This window comes from Lagopus leucura, unplaced genomic scaffold, assembly GCF_019238085.1.
Source record: "Lagopus leucura isolate 7727_CA_CO unplaced genomic scaffold, USGS_WTPT01 Super-Scaffold_100009, whole genome shotgun sequence".
Taxonomy (NCBI): Eukaryota; Metazoa; Chordata; class Aves; order Galliformes; family Phasianidae; genus Lagopus; species Lagopus leucura.
Genome location: NW_024962266.1, coordinates 19,130,616 through 19,151,697, shown reverse-complemented (window position 1 = coordinate 19,151,697; position 21,082 = coordinate 19,130,616). Strand labels below are relative to the sequence as shown.

The 21,082-nt window shown below is 43.8% G+C and overlaps 1 protein-coding gene across 8 annotated transcripts in view; it reads right to left on the bottom strand.

Annotated features, from left to right (window-relative positions):
• The window catches only part of PTPRF (protein tyrosine phosphatase receptor type F), a 342,455-nt gene that overhangs the window by 218,702 nt on the left and 102,671 nt on the right, over positions 1-21,082 (bottom strand). For all 8 annotated transcript variants that reach the window (XM_042873558.1, XM_042873562.1, XM_042873560.1 and 5 more), the window contains exon 3: positions 462-632. In XM_042873558.1, the coding sequence (XP_042729492.1) occupies positions 462-555 (94 nt within the window). In that variant the 5' untranslated portion in view covers positions 556-632. The remainder of the gene's footprint in view (positions 1-461; positions 633-21,082) is intronic.

Sequence of the window (21,082 nt, the reverse complement as noted above, 5' to 3'; positions counted from 1 at the left end):
AGCTACACCAGAAAGTAAAGACTTGAATGTTTTCCCAGCAGTTTTCAATCACCCACTGATTCAGGAGAGATGTTTCAGTTCTACAGAAACTATAAAAGCTGGTAAAAGAACAAAGAAACAGGGATTACTTCAACCCCAGTACATCTCTCTTCCTCCGCCCCCAATTTTCTTTACTCATCTATACACGTTAGCAATCAAGTTGTCAGGTTTTTATCTTGCAGCTACTACTGAAGCTACTACAGAAGCTTGTCCTGCGCTTGAATAAATGTTGCCAGCCTTTTTAGTTCTATTTGTGCCCCTTCACACACATACTGTTTATCTTCACTGCACACATTGGAAAACAAGATTTGGAGGGTTATCCCTTCGTCCTCAGTGTTGCCAGTACATATCCAGAAGTTTCAATATTTGTTGAAAGAAAACTTGCAAGACATTCAAGCCTTTAAAAAATGAATGTTACTTACTTTCGGCTCCTGCTTTAGCAGGATCAGGCAGCATCAAGCAGCACAGGATGACTGCTAGCACAGTGAGTACTGAGACGCAGAAGTTAGGCACCATATTCCAAAGCAGGGCAAGTCCTCTTCAGTCTGAGGCAAGTGGTCAGCACATCCAGCGTTACAGACACAGACTTACTCCTGCAAACCAAGAGATGAAGAAAAGTGTTTAAATATGATGCGTGCATTAACTGCTGACATGCAAAACTAAACTGTAAAGACAATTAAGACACAAGTACAAATGAAATTTGACTATCTTTCCTGCTTGAGCAGCATAGCATCACACTAATACTCCACAATCCAGTAGGCTGTTTTTAAGGGGCACGAGCCATAAAAACATCACCATCTTCAAGTCTGCCTTCAGATCCCATCTCTATGACAGCCTGACAATATATCCGTTAGCTGTTCTCACTATGTTTGTACAACAAATAGTTCTGAAGATGCACATTACCAGAAACAGTGTCTTAAGTTCAAAAAACTCTCCTTGTCTGCCCAAGAGAGACATGCTCGGTTGCATACATATGGTGGTTGGTAGTCAGCAGTGTTCAGCATAGCTGGGCTGGTGATTAACTGCTATAGAAAAGGGCATCCTTTTGTAGCACCCACTGCACCTGCACCTCAGTTGGGTCTAAACAGGAGACAGAGCAGCTGAACAGAGTCAGCTCCCATTTCATAGAGCAAATGGGGACGCCAGTGAAAAATAATGGTGAAATGCCTTTAAAGATAAGGTTTACTTAAAGTAAAGTGCTAAGGTTCATACTCTCCAAAAAAGGATAGGAGGCACCATCTAAAAGGACAAAATTACCCATCTCCAAAACAAAGCAAAAAGTCTTAGTAATTGGCTCAACCTGAAGATCTGCTTGGATACAGAAATGCAAAAAATTCCTTGAAACCTAACCAGAAAGACAGGTATTTTTTTTAAAAAAAAAAAGTATTTGTGTGTCTACATCCTTTGTCTTCTCATGAGAATGTACTCTATTTACTTTAAAGACAAGAGACTAAGGTTCACCTGTTAAATCAGACGTTAAAGGAGTTAGCAAGCCCCATTCTCTCAAAGTGACAACATCTTGCAGGGACAGTGGCTCACTCTTTCAGCACTAGGCATCTCATCAGAGGATCAAAAGCCATTTAAAATAAGTCAATGGGTCTCTCCCTTGCTAGGCTGCAAGAACTACAGAAAGTTACTAGTAGGGCACTAATAGCAAAATAAATCTCATGCTGGCATAGGTTAGCCTGTGATTCAGCAGCATGCAGCAGGGCAAAGGGGCAATGACTTCAGACCTGAAGGGTTTCTAGGCCCACAACCAGCAGTGCCTTGGTGAAGTCACCTGGAGGTGTACATGTAATTATCATGATTTTGGACTCCGTGTTCTTCAAGCAAAGTATTTGAGTGCACAGCCTGTACATGAATGACATCTTAGTGTTGGAAGAGGTTTTGAAAAATATGTTAAATATGCTAAAAAAAAAAAAAAAGATAATCTTATGTATTGCGAGATTTTTGAAAAGAGCAGCAGCTTTTTTTTGAGAGAGAGAGGCACAGAGCTTTTGATGGAGGTGTGTATTACATGTTATGAACATGCTTACTTCTGACAAAAACAGCGTTCAAAGAATGCCAGCAACCACAGCATTCAGGGAAATCCACACAAAACCTCAAGAGAATCTACCTAGGCAAATATTTACATTGCATCGTACTAACAAACAGCAGATCATGATTCCTCTTCATTCTGTTACTGTATTTGCACAGTAAATCTTTTCACACGTTATAATATCACACAATACAAAGAAATCTTTATTTATGCAATGTCTTCTCCAGCCAAGACATCTGAAAATACTTTACAAAATAACCTAGTTCTAACCTAGATGCAGAGCGAATACTGATCATCTCATCCTGCCTTTATTATCTCCATGAAAAAAATAAATCTAAGTGAGCTCAGCAGCAGATTTTGAATACAGAAAAAGAGGCTCTTCATATCAGCCACACTGGATTCTCCACTGCTCTTCAGCCTCCATATTCTCCTCTCTCTCTTGCCAAAGAACTACTAAGAGCGCCAGTGACACGTCTTACACAACAGAGACAGGCAGCTGTGTCTTTATAACAACATCAGCTCTATTTTCAACAGGAAACCCAGTTCAGCCCCCAGGCAGGCTGCCCAGTGTCAGCCAGCCCTCCAGATAAGGCTCACAGGGGAATGGGAAGAAGTGCCCAGATTAAGAGTAAAGATCACAGCTCTAAATTCTGTATATGCGGTGCTAATTTGTGCAGTCTGGAGACACAAGCTCACTGAAGCACACGTTGAGCAGCATTACACCTGGCTCAAAGGCACCAGAATCTTAAGCTGCTGCTCTTCTTGAGGGAAAAAAAACAGAGGGCTGAAATTACTGTGTCAAAACAAACAATGTGCATTAAACTCTGCCAGATTAGGACAGAGAATGTTTTACAGGTGGTGCTGAAAACATCCTCGGTATCTATCAGACCAGACTGGGGATGAATAGCTTTCACAGAGCTTTTCCTCTTTCATTCACTTCCATTAACAACAAAAGTGCCTGATCTAATGGCGTATCTTGAGCACAGATTACTCAGAAGTCATGTGAATGGCACTGCCACTACCCTCATTCAGGAATAACTCTCAGGAACACAAAAACCTCAGCTAAAGAATAGGTCTCTTGATTTCTGTCTTCTTTCAGCTAATAAGATCAAGTTTGTTCCCATCTCCAGCTTGATGGATTTATAACTTTCCTCTGAAGCCCCTAAGATATGTGCAGTGTACATCATGCAAAGCTGATGAACTGCCAGTTACTCTAACCAGATGCCTTATAGATTTGATCTTTTTGCAACTGTTTAGTGCTTCATAACAATTTACCATCTGGTAAAATAAGCCAGATTGCCCTATGCAAGACTGCTGTCTGTCCCTCCAAAGTTAATACAGCACCTTTGTTTCTTAACAGGAATAATCTTCTCTACTTCCTCTCTCCAGAGTTGCTACCTATGAGAAACTCGTCTACATACAATATTTAAAGCCTTTAAAATTGGAATGTTTTAAATTTTTATAAATCTGAGCAGCTGTCATTCTCTTCTGAAATTGAAAATACGAAAAAAGTTTCTCCAAGGGGTTCAGCTCTCTTGTTTTTAGGAGTGAGGTGCTCTCTCCCTGGAGGACAGCCCAATATTCAAAGCAAGGTGACAGGGTGTGAGCTGAAGCCCAATTCACCTTTCAAAAGCCAACATCACGCTGATCATTTTGAACAGTAACCTTGAACTAAAGCTACAGGCTTCTTTTGTTTAAGGCAGAAAGGCATTATAAGGAAAACATATGTTGTAAGAAAAAAAGCTATAAAACCAAGTAATGTTGGTAGACACTGGTAATCAGCAAAATAGATTTTATAGAATCAGAGCTGCTTCAGTAGAACAAAGTCCAACAGCAAGCAATCAGCCAATGCTCTCAGACCCCTACTGTCTTCTTTGCCTCGACAACACCATGCCTCCTCAAGCTGCTCTGTTTTGCACCTGAAGCCACCTCCTGTGCCCCAGGTGACCTCCCACCCCTCCTTCTGAAGGCACCCTTTAACCTCACTGCTTTGAGCATTCCACAACTGAGACTGCATCTGGGAGCTCAGGCAATGCAGAAGAAGATCTCGCAAACACAGATATACATTCTCATTGCTACTTCTGCATCTGGTCCTGGCAGTATCATAAACCCGACACCATGTAAGGCAAAAGGAGGCTGCAGCTAAACATTCCAGATGGCTTTGTAAAATCCTCTCTGAGTTTAGCTTGCTAAACTCCATTCTCTGCTCCAAACTCAATGTTAGAACTACCAAGCGCTAGCTTGGCAGAGAACTAGAAAGCTGGAAAGCGCAACAAAAAGAAATAGCCAACTCAATTTAAATATAGCTGATTTTGCCCTAGGGCAGGTGGATGGAAAAGAGGAGGTCTCGAGAACATTTTTGAAACCTGCATGGTTTGATTCTTTCAGACAAGCAGAAAAAGCTGGACTCATTTAAAACAGAGCCAAGAATACCAATGGCTCATATGGTACTCGGAAATGCTGGCAATGAGCACGTCCCATAGGAAACTGCACAGAGATTAGGAAAAGCAGTCAACTTTACAGAGTCAAGAAGAATTGCAAAGCAGTGCTGAATAGCTCACGTCCTCTATGAACTCTTCTGGAAAATAAACTGAACCGAAGCAAGTGTTGTGTGTGCCATCCCATGAATGGCACGGGGAAGAAAAGCATCCCCAAAATAAGCAGGCCCATTCCAAAAAGAGGGACCAATGCACTGCAACGGCTTTGCATGTTGAAGCTATTTGCAACCTTACGTACCTAACAAGTCAGCACAAAAAATGTTCTCTGTAGGAATCCCTGCAGTACATCCACAGAACTGCCAGGTTCAGTTTTGAGTACATCTACTGAAACTATATTTGCTGGAGACATGGTAAGAAATTCTCTAAGAAGGTAAGGCCAGTGCATAAGCAGTGTCCTTGTCTGACCTGGAGATGGAACAGTATCTTTTCATAAAGAAGCTTCAAACAATCGTGTTTGCTTTTCAAGGTGGAAACGTCTTACACCTTCTCCAGACCAAGGATGGGATATCAGAAGACATGAGGTGGGTGCCACCCAGCCGCTTGAGAAAAAGGGGCTAAAGCTATCTGCTGCTCCCAACTATACCACATGCACTAATTATAAAAAGAAAACCCGTTGACTTTAAGAACATGTAGAGGCAGCTTTGCCTTTTACACAAATACCCTGAAAGGCAGGTGATCCGTGTGTGATTCGAGGGTCCTGATCAATGCAGTACTCCAGGGTCACAAAACTGATGCTAATCAGGAACTGACCATGCAAGGAGGGGCCACGTGCTGCATTAAAAATGAGAACAATCATTGGCTACAGCTCAACTGCTCCATTCTGTATACAACTTCTCAGCTGTGCTCTGAATGAGGAGGATGAAAGCCACGAGGCACTACATAATTCAAGGTCATCATATTGCACACATTACAAGTTGTAGGAGCACGGTTACATGAGAGTTAATGACTTTTGAACGTTTCACTTCACTACATTAGTATTCCTTTAGCATAGATTTCTTTGTGGTTTTCTGCAAGAAATACAATATAAAGAGACCTGGGGAGTAGAGCAATATGGCCAAAATAGACAAAATGAGTCTCATTCACTCCAACCTCCCACATGCAGGGAAAGCATTAGAGAAATTCATTGGAGAGTTACAGGGAAGACTGTAATACTAACACAGATTTGGGGAAGAACTTCATATGAACTTGCAGTCCAGTAAAGTGGCCAAAAGTTAAAGCAACTGCTGCGCCAGCAAAGGCATCACACCTCCTGGCCCCAGGTGTGAACAGGCTGGAGCATCAGATCCAAAACTCCCAACCATCTGGAGAGAAGGGATGAGCAAAGCAATTCAAGAACCAGGAAGGATAAAAAATCTCTGTCAAGTCACAAGCGCTAGACAGACTGGCTAAGCAAGATGGGGATTTGATAACCATCTGTAAGTACATGAAGGATACAAACACCAAGAAAGGAGTGGAGGAGTGTAATTAGCCACGGGCATACAACTGTGAGTAATGGAATGAGACAGAGCAAAAGAAACTGTGCTGAATATTCTCAGTAAATCCTACAAAGCAGAAGACAAAAGAGAGAACAAACCCCAGCAGGAAAATCTTTCATCATCTCTTTAGATGGAAATTAAAAATGGGACAAAATACATATATATGTTTCATAATGTCAGAAAAAAAATATCTGAATGCTGACAATTGGTGTGGTGTTGGGGTGTGGGGATATACCCAACAGCAATGAACAATCCAGTGATACTTGAAAAAGCTTTTCTTCCCCTGTTATAATACTGGCAGAGTATTAGAGACAGTATGAAGACTTGAGCTGCTCGCTGGCCTGGCTGCAGACTTCTGGGACCCTGAGCCCAAATGCTGACCCATGGTGAGAGCAGCTGGAATGTGTAGGCTGACAACGCGCACCCAGCTCCTGGCCACGTTTGCCTCCAAAGATACTCTTTTCTAAAGGCATTGCTGCCTGCAGACAATCCTAGATAAAAAGGAGGATTTCTTCAACTGAAACAAGGATTATGAAGGGCCCTGTTAAATAACTACAGCGATAAGTCAAAACGTCCACTTAAAAGACAGATCAGCCTTGAGTCTCGCGAGCCCAGCCATCATTCACGCTGAGCGCTAAGTACAGATTGCTGTAGATCACCCTATCTGTGTGTATAGGTTCTTAATGCCTGCTGTAAAGTCTCCTTAAAAGAAGCTAACTGTTGCACGCATATCACCCTTTCAACAGAGCTCTGACTGTGTTTATGGAACAGACACAATCGCACAACCAGGTGCAAGGAATGTTCGCAGCAGCGTGAAATCCTGCAGGAATTACAAATAAATTCAGCTATTCCTTCACTACTGGCAACTCCACACAGGGGGGAACATGCTTCTGTATCAGCCACTCCCACAAAGCAAGAATCCCTGCACTTTTTCTAGCAATGACTACAAACACAACAATATAGTCTTAACAGAAATGACCATGTAATTATAGGCTTATATTCAGCACAATGAAATGATTAAAATCTCAAGGTACCAAGTCCTCTCCTCTAAATCCCAACTCCTTAGCATCAAGTTTCACACACCCACGATGCACAGCAGAAGGTTCCGAACTGTAACAGGGAGGAAGAGCAGAGGAGTACTGTTTTCCTGGGCTTGCTGCTTAGGAGGCACTGCAAGCTGACTGCTATTTACTGTACAGCTGGGGCACTGCTGCTCCTGCATCTGGCTTCAGCAATGTTGAACCCATCAGTTCCACATCTCAGACTGACAGGAACAGGCAAAGCTGATCAGACAGATCCTGCAAGCACCAACACGACTCCAACACAAATGGCAAGAACGCAAATGATGAATCAGATGAGGGATAATCTGCCCTTCAAGCATTTGCAGGGTGCATGCTGGCTTCAGATGAAACTAAGTTCTAAACCAATTGTAATTCAAACTCAATCACTTCATAACAGTGCTTTTGCTCTATTCACACATCTACTCAGCCCCTTTAGTGGCCTCAGTGTAGAAATTTTCCAGGGTTCTTCCGGATAATGAACAAATTGTAGCCTGCTCTCTGCATCTCAAGCATTAACATTTCAAGCAACTACTGGGATGGTTTTCCTTCACAGAATCCATGAAAGGCAGCCCCTACAAGAACATGATCTTTCAAGCATTTTGTTATTTTCTCTATTTTTGCTTCAACCACGGTAAAAGGTACATAAAGAACTTTCATCTGAAATAGTGGCTCTTTTCAACGAAAAATCCCTTACTTTTGCTGGAAGTTCAGCTATGTTTTATATAATGTAACATACTACTAGGGTCTGCACAGTTAATGCATTCAGATTAATAGCTTATTCCAAAGCTGCTTTTGCCAAGACCTCAATTTCTGAAATTTGCTTATCTTTTATATTTAGAAAGGCCGGGCATGGTACTAGTGCTAAGTCCTCCATTACATTTTTAGCAGTTAAAAATTGATGCAAAGAAGTAATTTCCCTTTTTAGCAGTACCTTTTCTTCCTTAATTGCCACCTTTAACCTCCCATCATCAGGTAAGCCCACATTTCACGCAAGACAATGGGTGCTGATTTGCTTCAATTATTTATCTTCTACTTATAGATGTTAGTTCTTCAAAGTCCACCTTGGATCTTTCAGCTCTTTTATGCTCATTATGCTTCCTACTCTCTACTAACAGTACACAGGAGCTGGATTTCCACATTTTGAAGCACTCCTGCTTGAGCAGCTCCTCAAACCTGCCATTGAGCTAATGCCAACTTTTCCCAGTCTTGCTAACTTTTTTTTCCAGCTTTGCTTTCTCATGTTCCATTATGGCTTCAAACCACATCAATGAACTGTTGCACTATTCTCTCCACTTGTTTTCTGCTCTTAATGCTTTAATTTAGGCATTCTTTGAGTAACTTGCTCACTTTTTTAAAATTCTCCATTCTGAAGCTCAGTCATTCTCACATTTTGATCTCCAAGCCACTGACAGCACTCTGCACTACGTGCACCGTAGTCATGGTCACTCATGAAGATGTGCGCAAGGATTCCACCAGCAACTTTAACTTGACCGATTTGGATACCAGCAACTTGATAAATGTTAACTCTGAGCACCTGCATGTGTTGTAGCTATCTGAAACCAAGCTATGGGAAGCATGCACAACAAAGCCTCCATCCACCACCTCTCAGCCACCACCATTTGTGGCAGCACAGAAAGGACTTACTGCTCTGATTCTGCTAACACAGATAATAACCCTTCTTTGCAGGTCCACCAAGCTTCCAGCAAGTTCCCAGACACATCTCAGCAGCCATCCTTGCTAGACACAGCTACCACTAGAACAGCTGGTGGCATCGCTGCATTAGATTGGACCCAAGCCCCAGCCAGTCCTCACTAAGCCCCAGCCAGAGCCCTCCCAAGCCCATGTCCTGCAGCTCCAAAGCACAGGAGGCACAGCAGCAGGCTGCCACAGGACTCTCCTTAACACCATCACAGCAGACATCTTATGCTGTACTGGAGGGTTTATGTATCCAATTAAACTTTCTGTAATTCTCATTTTGTGAAACTATGAACATTTTCGGTGCTACATTTTGGAACTGTTCCCTCCTAAAGGGTTTTGAAGTTAATTATATCTTAGTTGCTATTACAGCCTCAACCACAGATACTGCTTGAACCCTATTATTGTGTGTATTACTGAAGGCTAAAATAAGAATAGCTGCTGCTTTGGTGTGCTCCAGAGCTAGCCTTTCCAAGAAACTGCTTCTCTAACCTTTGCCCAAACATTCTGTGTGCTCAGTTTATATGCAGGTAGTTAACGTAGCCCAGTAGGGTAAATGGGCTTATTAGATTTATTAAACTGAATTCTCTCTGTGCAGAACGCCCCCAGCATCCTGCAGTCCTCTGGCTCTGGAGGCATGTGGCTGTTACCATGGAAGACAGCACCCAGAAATTCCCTCTGCAACTAATAAGCAACAACTATGAAAGCACAAATCTCATGCAACTGCATTCTGTATGAAAAATGAAAGCTGTTCCTGTAACCTATAAAGAAACAGAGACGCAATCAAGCTTATTACAATAAGATGCTAAATTTATGATTACTCTTTTCTTTCCTCCCTACTCAAGCTCCCTCTCTTTCCCGTGTGAGAATAAAATACCCTCTGAGGTAGCACATACACAGATCGCTCCAGAAGTAATGCCTCCTATTTATTTCCATGGAAACTACAACAGATACAAACAGCACTATTACTCTACTTGATAGAGCAAATTATCAACTACAAAACACTATTTGTCAGCACAGTGGCCACCATTAGCTGTGCATTTCTGCTATCAATAAACAACAGCCTGCATACAACGCTCACAGAAATCTGCACCAGCAGAGGTGATCCAGCTTTTCTCAGTTATTATGACAGCAGTGTTGCTATGAAAATGTTCCTCACACAATCCATCATTCATAAGCCAAAATAGACAGGTGACAGAAGGTGCCCAATAGAGTAGGTATGGGAGGAGAGTCCAGCCAAGGCTGGCAGCATGCTCCACAGTCTTCAAGCTGGAATGGAACCTGGCCTTACAGTGTTGCAAGAGAAAGGCTATCTTCCACTATGGCTTGATGCTGTATGTTCAAAGCCTTCAGCGCAGTCAGAATTGTGAGGTAATGGTCAGTCACTGGTTTGTCTGGGTTCCCAGAAATCCAGAAGGATCAGGCCTTTCCTATCCCAAAGGACAGTGCACATCACTCCACCCATCCATGGCCAAATCTTTAACTTTTCCTTCTATGAGGAATTTATGTGTCACCTCTCCATGGACCCACCTTTGACATCATGGCCAACAAAATAAAGTAGGATGCATTACCTTCAGAGCAGCCCCCCCAATATCCCGTATTTACAACATATTAAAGGCATGCAAATCAAGGCCCAGGCATAACATAACACTTATTTAAGATGAAGAGGTCTGTAAGACCTGATTAAGAAATCCTGCACTCATAGTACAGAGTCAGTCTCCTGGCAGCATCCCAGGCCAGACCAGACTTTCACACCACGCAGCAAATCCCAGGACTCTGCACAGTCAAGCAAGTAAAAATATTTCCCTGCTCCCATTTCTGCACGCACTGCAGTGAGCCCACAGGCATGGAGCACACCCTGCAGCATGCACGTGGCTGCAGGTAGTGATGCACCAGGTGCTGCAGATTCACAGGGCCTGCACCTTATCAGGGATGCACAACCTCATCTCTGGCAGACTGAAGAGATGAGAAAAGGTGGGAGGCTAAAAATATTCTGTACATTTTAATGAGCCTGTGCAATTGCCTCTCCCAGCCTCAAAGAAATCCCAACCACGCAGCATTCAAAGTAAACAGCATTACCTGTCAGGTAAGCAGGGCACACGGCCACCCGCGCACACTTGTCACTGCTCCCTCCTACGCACCTCCTATGGACCCCATGCACCACATCACCTGATATCAATGTATAAGGTCTTTTTATTTGGACATCATGCATTGTTTTTGGTCCAACCATAGCTTTGGTATTGAAAAGAAAACAAACAAAATCACCCCTGCTTCTTTAAGAAGGTAGCCTTAAAATATAATATATTTTTAATATATATGCTCTGTACCAGTGGAATGGTATCATGCAAACAGTCAGAGTCAAGATTACGCTGAATGCTAATAAAAGATCCACCTGAAAAAAAGCGACGTACCTCACAGAAAACCTGCCCTTCTGCAATGGAGTCTTCTGCCAATAGCAGATGGAAAGACCTTTAGAAAATAAGACAACCCATATGCCACATCCAGCAACTTCACAGCTTTGCTATTGAAATTATCCCCTCTCCTTCCAGGTCATCATCTGTACATGCCCCTCAGTAGAAGTGAGTGGGTCTACCGAAAGTGCAGCTACTTGGAATAACATTCAGTAAAATCTAAGGAAAGGAAATCACTACTAGTTGTTTTTTTAATCCATTTGTACATTAGTGTGCTGAAGAGCATACTTGGAGCCAATGAAATCTGATTCAATGTACAATTTACAGTACTTAGGAGGAAAGCTATTTTAATTTTCTTAGTTGCCAGAACGTAAAATCCTGAAGGCAAAAGCTTTCAGCAGAAAAAGCAGGAAAGCTCTTCAGGGGGAAAGACATTACCCAGCTCAGTGAAGAACAAAGGAAAGGTTAAGTGCAACCTGGTTAAGCAGAATTCCATGGCAAGGAGGCAGCTCACACAGCTGCTAGGCAGTCGGCATGACACACAGCACCTTGTTCACTACATCCAAACACAGCACACCAACAGCAGCCAGAACAACTCTTCAGCGGCCAACGAGCAAGCCCTCAGCAACATACAATGAGTGTGCTTCAAGTTTTAGGCATTTATTTTAGGATATGCAGTATCACCAGATGTCCAAGGTTTTTCTTACCTGCAGACCAGTGCCTCAAAGGAGTTTTGATAATGTTCCTTCTGGAAGTTCATCAACTTGAACTGCCCAATCATGCTTGCGCTTGTACAGTACTCAGCATTCTATTAACCAACGGTAGCTGCAATCTAGTAATAACAATCTACAGTGTAACAGATTTTCCAAGTCCCAGGACATCCATGGACAAAGAACTGGCTGCAGGATCCAGTCCAGAGAGGCTCAATATCTGGACAGAGATCAGTGATGATTGGTGTCCCACAGAGGTCAGTGCTGGGACCAGCATTCTTTACTATCTTCAGTGACACTGACAGTGGGGTTGATGGCACCCTCAGCAAGTTTGCTGATGACACCAAGCTGTGGGGTGTAGTCAATACACCAGAGGGACAAGATGCCCTCCAGAGAAATCCTAGACAAGCCTACGAAGCCAATCACATCCTGGGCTGCATCAAAAGAAGCATGGCCAGCAGGGTGAGGGAGGTGATCCTCTACAGTGTGCTGGTGTGGCCTTGCCTGGAGTACTGCATCCAGATGTGGAGCCCTCAGTACAGGAGAGACATAGACCTGTCGGAGCATGTACAGAGAAGGGCCACAAAAATGATCCATGGAACGGAACAACTCTTCTATGAGGACAGGCTGAGAGAGATGGGGCTGTTCAGCTCAGAGAAGAGAAGGCTGCGAGGTGACCTGATAGCAGCCCTTCAGTATCTAAAGGGGAGCCATAGGAAAGAAGAGGACAGACTCTTTAGTGGGGTCTGTGGTGACAGGACAAGGGGAAATGGCTCCAAGCTCAAAGAGGGTAGATTTAAGTTGAATATAACAAAAAAACCTTTTACAGTGAGGGTGGTGGTGAGGCATTGGAACAGGTAGCTCAGAGATGTGGTGGATGCCCCATCCCTGGAGGCTTTCAAGGCAAGGCGAAATCAGGTCCCGGGCAATCTGATCTGGCTGTGCATGTCCATGTTCATTGTGGGGGAGTTGGACAGAGTGTCCTTTAAAGGTCCCTTCTAACTCTAAGAATTCTATGATTTTATGATTGGTTGCCTACTTGCTTAAGAGCTTTTCTCAATGCAAGGCACGCTGCGCTGCCAAGGGCCAGTAAGCAAACCCAGATGCACCTCATTCTTCCCAATACACTTTTCTCATCACAGAAGGCCAGTGTGCAGATCCCTGCATTTCCCTTCCTACTGAACAAACCTGGTGCTGGAGCTCACAGCCTTTGCTGTTGACCTTCATTAAGTACATGGATGCTGCATCACTCAAACCCTCCCAGCAACACAATGCAAGGCACACTCTCTTCTTGAGAGCTCTTTGCTTTTATCCTTGTGGTTTTTAATAATTATGCAGAGACACAAAGAGCTTGCAATCAGTGTACTTTAAATTAAATTTTAACCAATTTATAAAGTATTAAAACCCACAATTTTTTATAACATTTAAATTGCAGTATTACAGAATTCATCTGGTACCACCTAATTATAATTCTAAATGAGCAGCAATTAACAAGCTATTTTATGGTGCCTAAGTCCAAAATAAACAAGGTCAGGACAGTCCTGCAAAAGGAGCTGCTGCTGTGCCTTTGGGATGCACTCATTCCCCTTCCTCTGCATCAGAGCATTCCAATCTGGAAACTATAGATAGCATCACCCACCAAGTACAGGGCTTGCAGTACTGCAGGAGCCCTGCTGGAAGTGAGGCACACCAACATTACAGTGCTGCCTGGAAAGGTAACAGCAGCCTCAGTGCGAGAAAATACCCTCACCCACCGGGAAGCAAAGATTCAAAAATGGGACGGATTGAAGCCAGGGGAATGAAGGAGTCTCCCCTTCATGCAGAAGCAACGCTTACTGTTCAACAAAATGAGTTCTTGGCATAGAGCATATTCTGAATCTACTCAACACTTAGGAGGAAGGCTGAATTGAAGACAGCCACCAATCTCAGGCCAGAAATTCCAGGACATGTCCCACTAACTTGGACGCTGTCCCAGAAATTTCTTAGAAGATGTCAGCTCCTTCACACCCTGGCTACTAAATTAAGTCCCTCTGCCTGGTTAGCATCTACAGAAGGTTTTAAAAGTCGCTATATAAGAAAGATGTCCCATCAACAGCATTTTGCAGGTCAATTAGCAAAGGTCCAAAGCCCAGAGCGTTTGCTTTATTTTAGGTGACAGAAGAGGCTTAAATTTCATTTCTGTATTACATTATTTCAAAAGTGAAGTTCTTTGAGTCGAAATGTGAGGGGGAAAAATATCAAATCTAAATCACATGCAGTGTACAAGGTGATTTTCTCAGAGTAAAGAGAAGGCTTCTGAAAAGGGCTCTGTGACTGACTCGTGTATCTGCCTTCTGTTTTTCCCTTTACTACGTGTTCCCTGTCTTTTAGTGAAACTGGATCTCCAAGCTCCCAGGAAACAGCACCGGGAGAACAGAGGCCATTCCCCACTGCAGCAGGCAGCAGAGCAGGCACTCACCACACACAGCTGGCATCTTTTCCGCCTGCAGGAGCAACACAGCCATATTTTGAACTAGCATTAAAGACATTTGGAAAAGTATGCGTGATCAGCCTTGTAAACGGAAGAACAAACTACCCAGGGTACCGTCAGGGCTAAAGCAGCAATCCAGCTCTGGGAAATGTTAGCAACAGAAAACACAGGCTTTATGCATGCTGGTGCTTTATGAGGGTCAATTTGTTTACAGCCCTTTTAAGGAGAACATGAAGGAAGCTAACAAGCTGCTCCTCATGAGGGATGCCAAGCCTGGGGAGAGGGCACTTGGCAGGCTAACCTCTGCACTGCACCAAGGGCAGCTTGAGACATAGCAGCCCTGCACCAGCAGAGCCTCAGTGGTACAGAGCTCAGTGTTTGGGGCCTCAGCGGTACAGAGCTCAGTGCAGAGATGTTCTGGGCTGCCCCTCAGCTGAGCCTGGAGCTGCTACAGGTATCCCTCTTGCATAGGAACCACCTCATTTCAATCAGGAATGGCTTCAGAGCTCCCAGCAGTGCAGCCACCCTGCTCTGTCCAGATGGAAGTGCCCTCCACCTGCTGTGTCTCCTAAGGGACTCTGTGCTGTCTGACAGAACTTCCACAAATGAAAAGTAAATTTTAAAAAAGCACGTACCCTCCACGATGGCTAGCTGAACAGAGCTGGTCATCTCCAGAAAAAGAAAATCCTTCCAGAACAAAGGCAGCAGAAAACCACAAGGGTTAAAATGAGCAGCCAGGACACGACACACCTCTCCACCAGAGAAGGCAGCAAACCACGCCATCAGATCACACAGCACAGTTGCAGGAACCCAGCAGCTCCTGCAGCTCACCATGAGCCCCCAGACACTGCTCCATGCTTCTGCCTTCCTCCCTGCCTGCCCACACACATTCCTACCTGCACACAGACACATGAGGAAGGACAACCCAAGTTAGCAGCAGAGCGGACTCGCAGGCAGCCACTGCCATGCAGACCAACACAACCACTCAGCAGACAGCTGAACGAACCAGGAAAAGTTGATTACTTCTTTTTAAACTGCCCCAGAAAACCCCACCATCCCTGAACCCTTTTCCAACAGCTGTACCAAGAGTTTCCAGCAAGTTACTGGAGGTAGAAAACTGCATCCACTTGGCTCTTTATTTCTGAAAGCATTCTGCTTGGATTTATCCCACTACATGGAAGCCAAACTTACTTCAGCTGAATGAGAATCCTATAAGCCCCTCTTTCCTCACCGGAGAGTGGGAACAACGAGTACAGCTAGTGCCTTCTTGCTTTGCTGAATTCATTATATTAAACCAAAAGCAATGTCATCTTAACTTGAAAGGACTTTTAAAAGAGCTTGAAGCAATTCTGCTGCTGCAGCATTTTTGTATTTTGGATTAACTACAAGCCTTCTTAACCCCTCTGAGTTTGTAAATGCACATTCCCATATCCTCCAAAGCTTTCAGGGCAGTCAATCTCAACAATGTTTGCAAGCTGAGAGTTAAGTCGTACACTTGGTGTAAGTGCTGTAATTTGAGCTCCTCTACAAGTTGAAGAAGTCCAAGTTTTAGGTATTTTTGTCCACAAGAAAGGACCTGCAGAATCTTGTAAATTATCTCAGACATTCCACATGTCTCACATGCAATTCACCCATTAGCATCCTAGGCTCGAGGGAGCAATGAAAAGGCCAAAGTCCTATTACAGCAGAGAGTGTTAAAATGTTATTTAATGTTACCTTTAAGACTTTTTCAGTTAGTATCAACACAAAGATTTCTGTCTCGAGGGAGTTGGTAAATTCATTATTACCACCACAGACTGTTACAGCTTTTTTATACAGGACTTAAACTACTCGAGTGTAACAGAAGCTAGGAAAAACCTTAGCAGCAACTTTCTTGAAATGAAATATTAAAAAAAACCCTGCCACCAATAACTAGTTTGATGTAGTATGTCATTTTCCTGGACAGCTAAAAGCCTTAGGCAGATACGCAGAGAAAAGCAGCAAACCATCTCATCAGTCTTTTGTTTATTAAACCCTGAGTTTATCCAAGCGGCTTTGAATCCTGAGCTGCACAAAGTCTTCCGAGCCACTCTGTGATCAGCTGCTGATAACAGGGGGGCAGAGAGAATCAAAACAGTCCCTTAACTTTATTAACTCGCAGGGAAAGTGGCAGACTGCAAACCCTTTCATCTCCGCTCACGCAGCCTAAGAACAGTGAGGGCAACAGTGAGCAGAACCGGCACGGCTACGGCTATCGGGCACTTCATGAGCACGGCACGACCCTCGCAAAAAGCCTTCCTGGACACAAGGCTCTCCTAATGCACTGACTTTTATAACTATCTCCTCCTGCAGAATGAAATATACTCAGGTTTTACGTGTCTGACATCAGAGAGCAGATGAGCTCACGCTGCCTGTGAAGTTACTGATGTAACTGCATCATTTCAGAAGATGCCCTCTCCTAAGCAGTGTCACAGCCGGGGCAGGCTGACCTGTTTACGGATGTGGCAGGTCCTCTCTTTCACCCTAGTTAAAAAGGTGACAGGAAGCAAGGAGAGCACAACCATTGCTATGGGTATTTCACCACAGGCTGTTCTTTGCTCACTGCATTCAGCCAGAAGGCCCACAAGTGTTTCACAGCAAGGACAAGAAGGGCGCTTTTTATGGCATTACTTTATAGCTGCTCTCTTTCTCCATCTTCTCCCTCACTCCAAACTTTAGCAGACAGCCCAGGTGCCTGCATCACTGTGACTCTGCTGTGCTTCTGTGCCCATCTGCCCAAGCAGCAATCTCACAGCAGCACAGCCAGGCTCTGTTCCACTGTGACTGCATGGGACACAGTCACACAACAATCACAGAGCCAATTTCAAGTGCACTTTTAAGCTTTCTTCCAAGCTCAATAGCATTTCAGGACAGGCTATGCTTCAGCTGTCGATTAAAGGTTGCCATGCAGAATCAAAGCTGCCTCAGTTACAGGTTACCTAGAGGAGATGAACAGAGTAACAAGAAGATACAAACTGTCCCAGGTCAGTGTTATTTGACAAGAGCCATTTATACTCTGCCCATTCACACACACACACACACAAAATAAAATAAAAAAAAAAATCCAAAGAAAGAAAGAAGTCATTTACGTAAATAAAATTACATCAAAAGAGTGCCTTACAGACTTCTGCACCGTTGTCGTTTCCTTACTGAACTCAATGAAAACACGCACACATCATTCAGACTGAAGAGCTGCAGCATCCAAGGGCCTTGTTGCAGAGTTTAGGATGGAACACTCAGTTACAGCATGCCCTGCCAAAACCCAGCGCCAAGTCCCTAGAATTGATAGGGGTCTGACTGGCCCTTGGGCTGGCCCTCATACCTCACTGCCTGGGGCTGCAGATTCCATCCCTTGTTGTCTTTCCTCACACATTTTCCAGTGTTCAAATGTGGTTCAAAACAGCCAGAAGGATGTCACCTACAATCTCAGCTCAGCACAACACTCGGTAGCTGAGATGGTTTCCAAAGAAGGAACTTAACCTTTACAGGTTAGTTTGCTGCAAGCATAATTCATTTCTATGCCACCAGTGCCTTCAGTGATGTGCTCAGTCCAACCCCCAGCCCAGGGGATGAGAAGCATGTACTCACAACAGGCCGCACGCTGGAGGAACAGCATTAGCAGGGCACCACGCATCACGGCCAACTGCATCACCTTACTGATCCATTAGCATTTGGTCAATGACAAGAGAAGTACAGCCTTTCCTCCCCTTAAGTAAGGCACTAATCTATTACAACTCTACAAGCCAGGGTAATTAATCAAAAGTCTATCATGCCACATAAAATGAAAATGGCTCTAAGATGTGCCTGTACACACCAATTAATTATTAAAGGTGCATTAGCCGAAGCTTTTCACCTGCCATTTACAAGTCAGGGATAAATGACAGGACACACACACCACCAGCACAGCCCTCACCACCCACAGCCCCAGGGCCCATCCGTGCTGCGGGGACACGGGCACAGCAGCAGCACAGCCCCAGGGGCAGCCCCTCCAAGCATCTGCGTGTGTGCGCCTGACATTTCCACTTCTGCTGTAAAATCAAGTCCTCAAGCAACAAGACGAGGGCTTCCTGAACGGCACAGCGAGCATTCCTAGAAACCACCAACCGTGTTGTTTGCAGCTGTGTGCACGCTGCTCTAATCAATGGGAGCACTTAGCATGATGAGTACATACTAGCAAGAAACAAACCCCAGTCCTTCATGCCACGGCTGCATCTTCTTCCAGACCAACCAATGAATCAGGACCGCCAGCGAAGCACAGATAGGGCTGGCACTTAATTAAGGCTCCAGAGCAGGCAGAAATCCCCTCTGCAGCACGCAAGCCAAGAACAGATGATGGCACAACAGCTTCAGACTCCCCCATATTTCTACCACTTACGACCTGAGCTTTATTCTAATTGCACAAATTGAAGAATGATTAGCAGTTGTGTGGACATTAAATGCCCTGTTGATGCAACCAAAACGGATTTGCTTTATTCAGAATGATTACTTAAGGCCATAGCTGTGAAACTAGAATGAATCAAAATGAAAACATACATTAGAAACACAAAACATCACCTCAGAAATGAGGAGGGTGGCAATATAGCCTCAGTAATAATCTGGAAGCTACATGCTTGAACATCAAGCTTCCCAGAAATGGAGAGGCAGGCGCTTTTTTCATGCAGTACCATAAACCTCCAACAATGTGATTCTCATCCTTCACAGTCTCTGAAATGAACTTTACGAGTACAAACACTAACGAAATTTATCCAGCGTATTTTTTTTCCCATCAGGCCTCCATATATCAATCCATATCCAATTTATGATAGATTTTTTTTTTTTTTTTCTCTGAAAAGCATCATGAACAATTTTCAGGACCAGCAGAAATACAGGGTCAAGATAGAGACTGGTTTCCATTAAGGCATGAACTGCAGCCCTAACACCTCTGGCTGCCCGTACTCAGCAACCTGTGTTGCCATCACCTTCCCTAGTGAACAACCAGAGGGGCACCAGCACTTCTGGTGGAAGTTGGGAGGTAAACACCAACCTACAGCCTTCAACGTTTTTGTCTCCTCTCCCATTTTTCACAGTTGAGCATTGAGAAAAGCAGACCACAGAGGGGCCATCACCCACCCCAGCCCTTTCAGACTTCACTCTTAATACAATTATCTACAAATACTCTAAGTTTATCCAGCTGCCAGTCACTTCATTAATCCTAGCAGAAAAGCAACTAAGATAAAGAAAGCTCAAATATCTGTATTTTTAAGAAAGCCATACTTTTTGCCTCAGCATATTCATCTAAGAAGTGGATCTTGAGAGGTAAGGCTCTGGCTGTTAACCAGCTACTTTTCCTCTCCCCACAGAGGAAGAAATTGTGTTTCACTCTGACAGCAACAGATTATGTTACAGTCATTACAGCTGTTTCTGAACAGTTTTAAACTACAGTCATATTTCAGAGCTACCTGCCAGAGCCCTTGTTCAAAACTTTCATCTCTCAATGTATTGTTTTCAAGAGCAGCTTTTAGATTCAGCTGTCCAAGTCATCAGGAACACAGAACAAAATGCATACTTGAAGGTGGATGATAAGCCTCCCTGCTGCTTTCTGAATAAAATTCAGTCCCCTTCCCTGGAGCTTCCCAGACTGGATGACCAGATTTTGCACGTGCTATGGGACAGTGCTGCAAGTGAAAAATCCCAAGAGAAGGTTCCCTAAAGGCAGCAGTGGGTCAGGAAGAATCCTTGTTGGACACCTTCCTCCCCACAATGTGCAACCCCCACCAGCCTCAGTCATTCTGCCTCTCCAGGTTTTACTTTGCCAGCAGCTCTCTTTTTCTTCATCTGACTTCAGTGTAAACCTGCTAAGAGGTTCTTTCCAAAAGACCTTCATACATGATGTATACACCTCATATTCACGTATTATTTGTGCATATTTTATATTTATGTACCTATATTTACGTAAAAATGCTTCCGTGCACATATTTTGTCATCATGGCATTGTAATTTTCCTTTGAGCAGCTCCACCACCCCTACTTGCTTTGCTTTCACACTGCACACAGCACAGCAGGAGGACGTCCTTCCAGCAGCAGGGCAGTGTGGAGCTCCCATCCCAACCCACTGACCCTGGTGGCCTTGCCACTTGCCTACATATTGGCCCTTCTACTCCCGATTCTAAAGCCAGCGAGAGCACTCATCTCCCTTCCGGACACTACTGTGAGAACAGATTTTGAAGAGCTATGAAACTCAATAAGAGTAAACACCGCTATGCTGAAAACAGCAGAAGCTGACAAATGTCATTAGACTTCCACAAAAACACACAAAAATTTACTTTGCAAAAGTTTCCTTGGTTTTATTCTCCAGTTTTTAAAATCCCACTAATTGTTTCATGTTAGTTTGACAACTCATCATATTGTGCTGGAAAAAAAGTCGCAAAACATTTCGATTCTAGATTTTCCACTTTAAGAAAAGCCTAAAAATGCATAGGTTATCTCCTGTAACCCTGTGACAACAGAGATTCAGCTTCAGATTCAGCAGAAGAACAATGAGATAAGAAATCAAAATGGTCACCTCTCTGCTGATGGTGCATAAACACTGTATTTACCAGCACTTTCACATTCTGGTTTTAGACTAACTGCTGTCTCCTAATAGCAATCGCAGAAATGACCATTTCAAAAATGCTGTCATCCAAATGTCA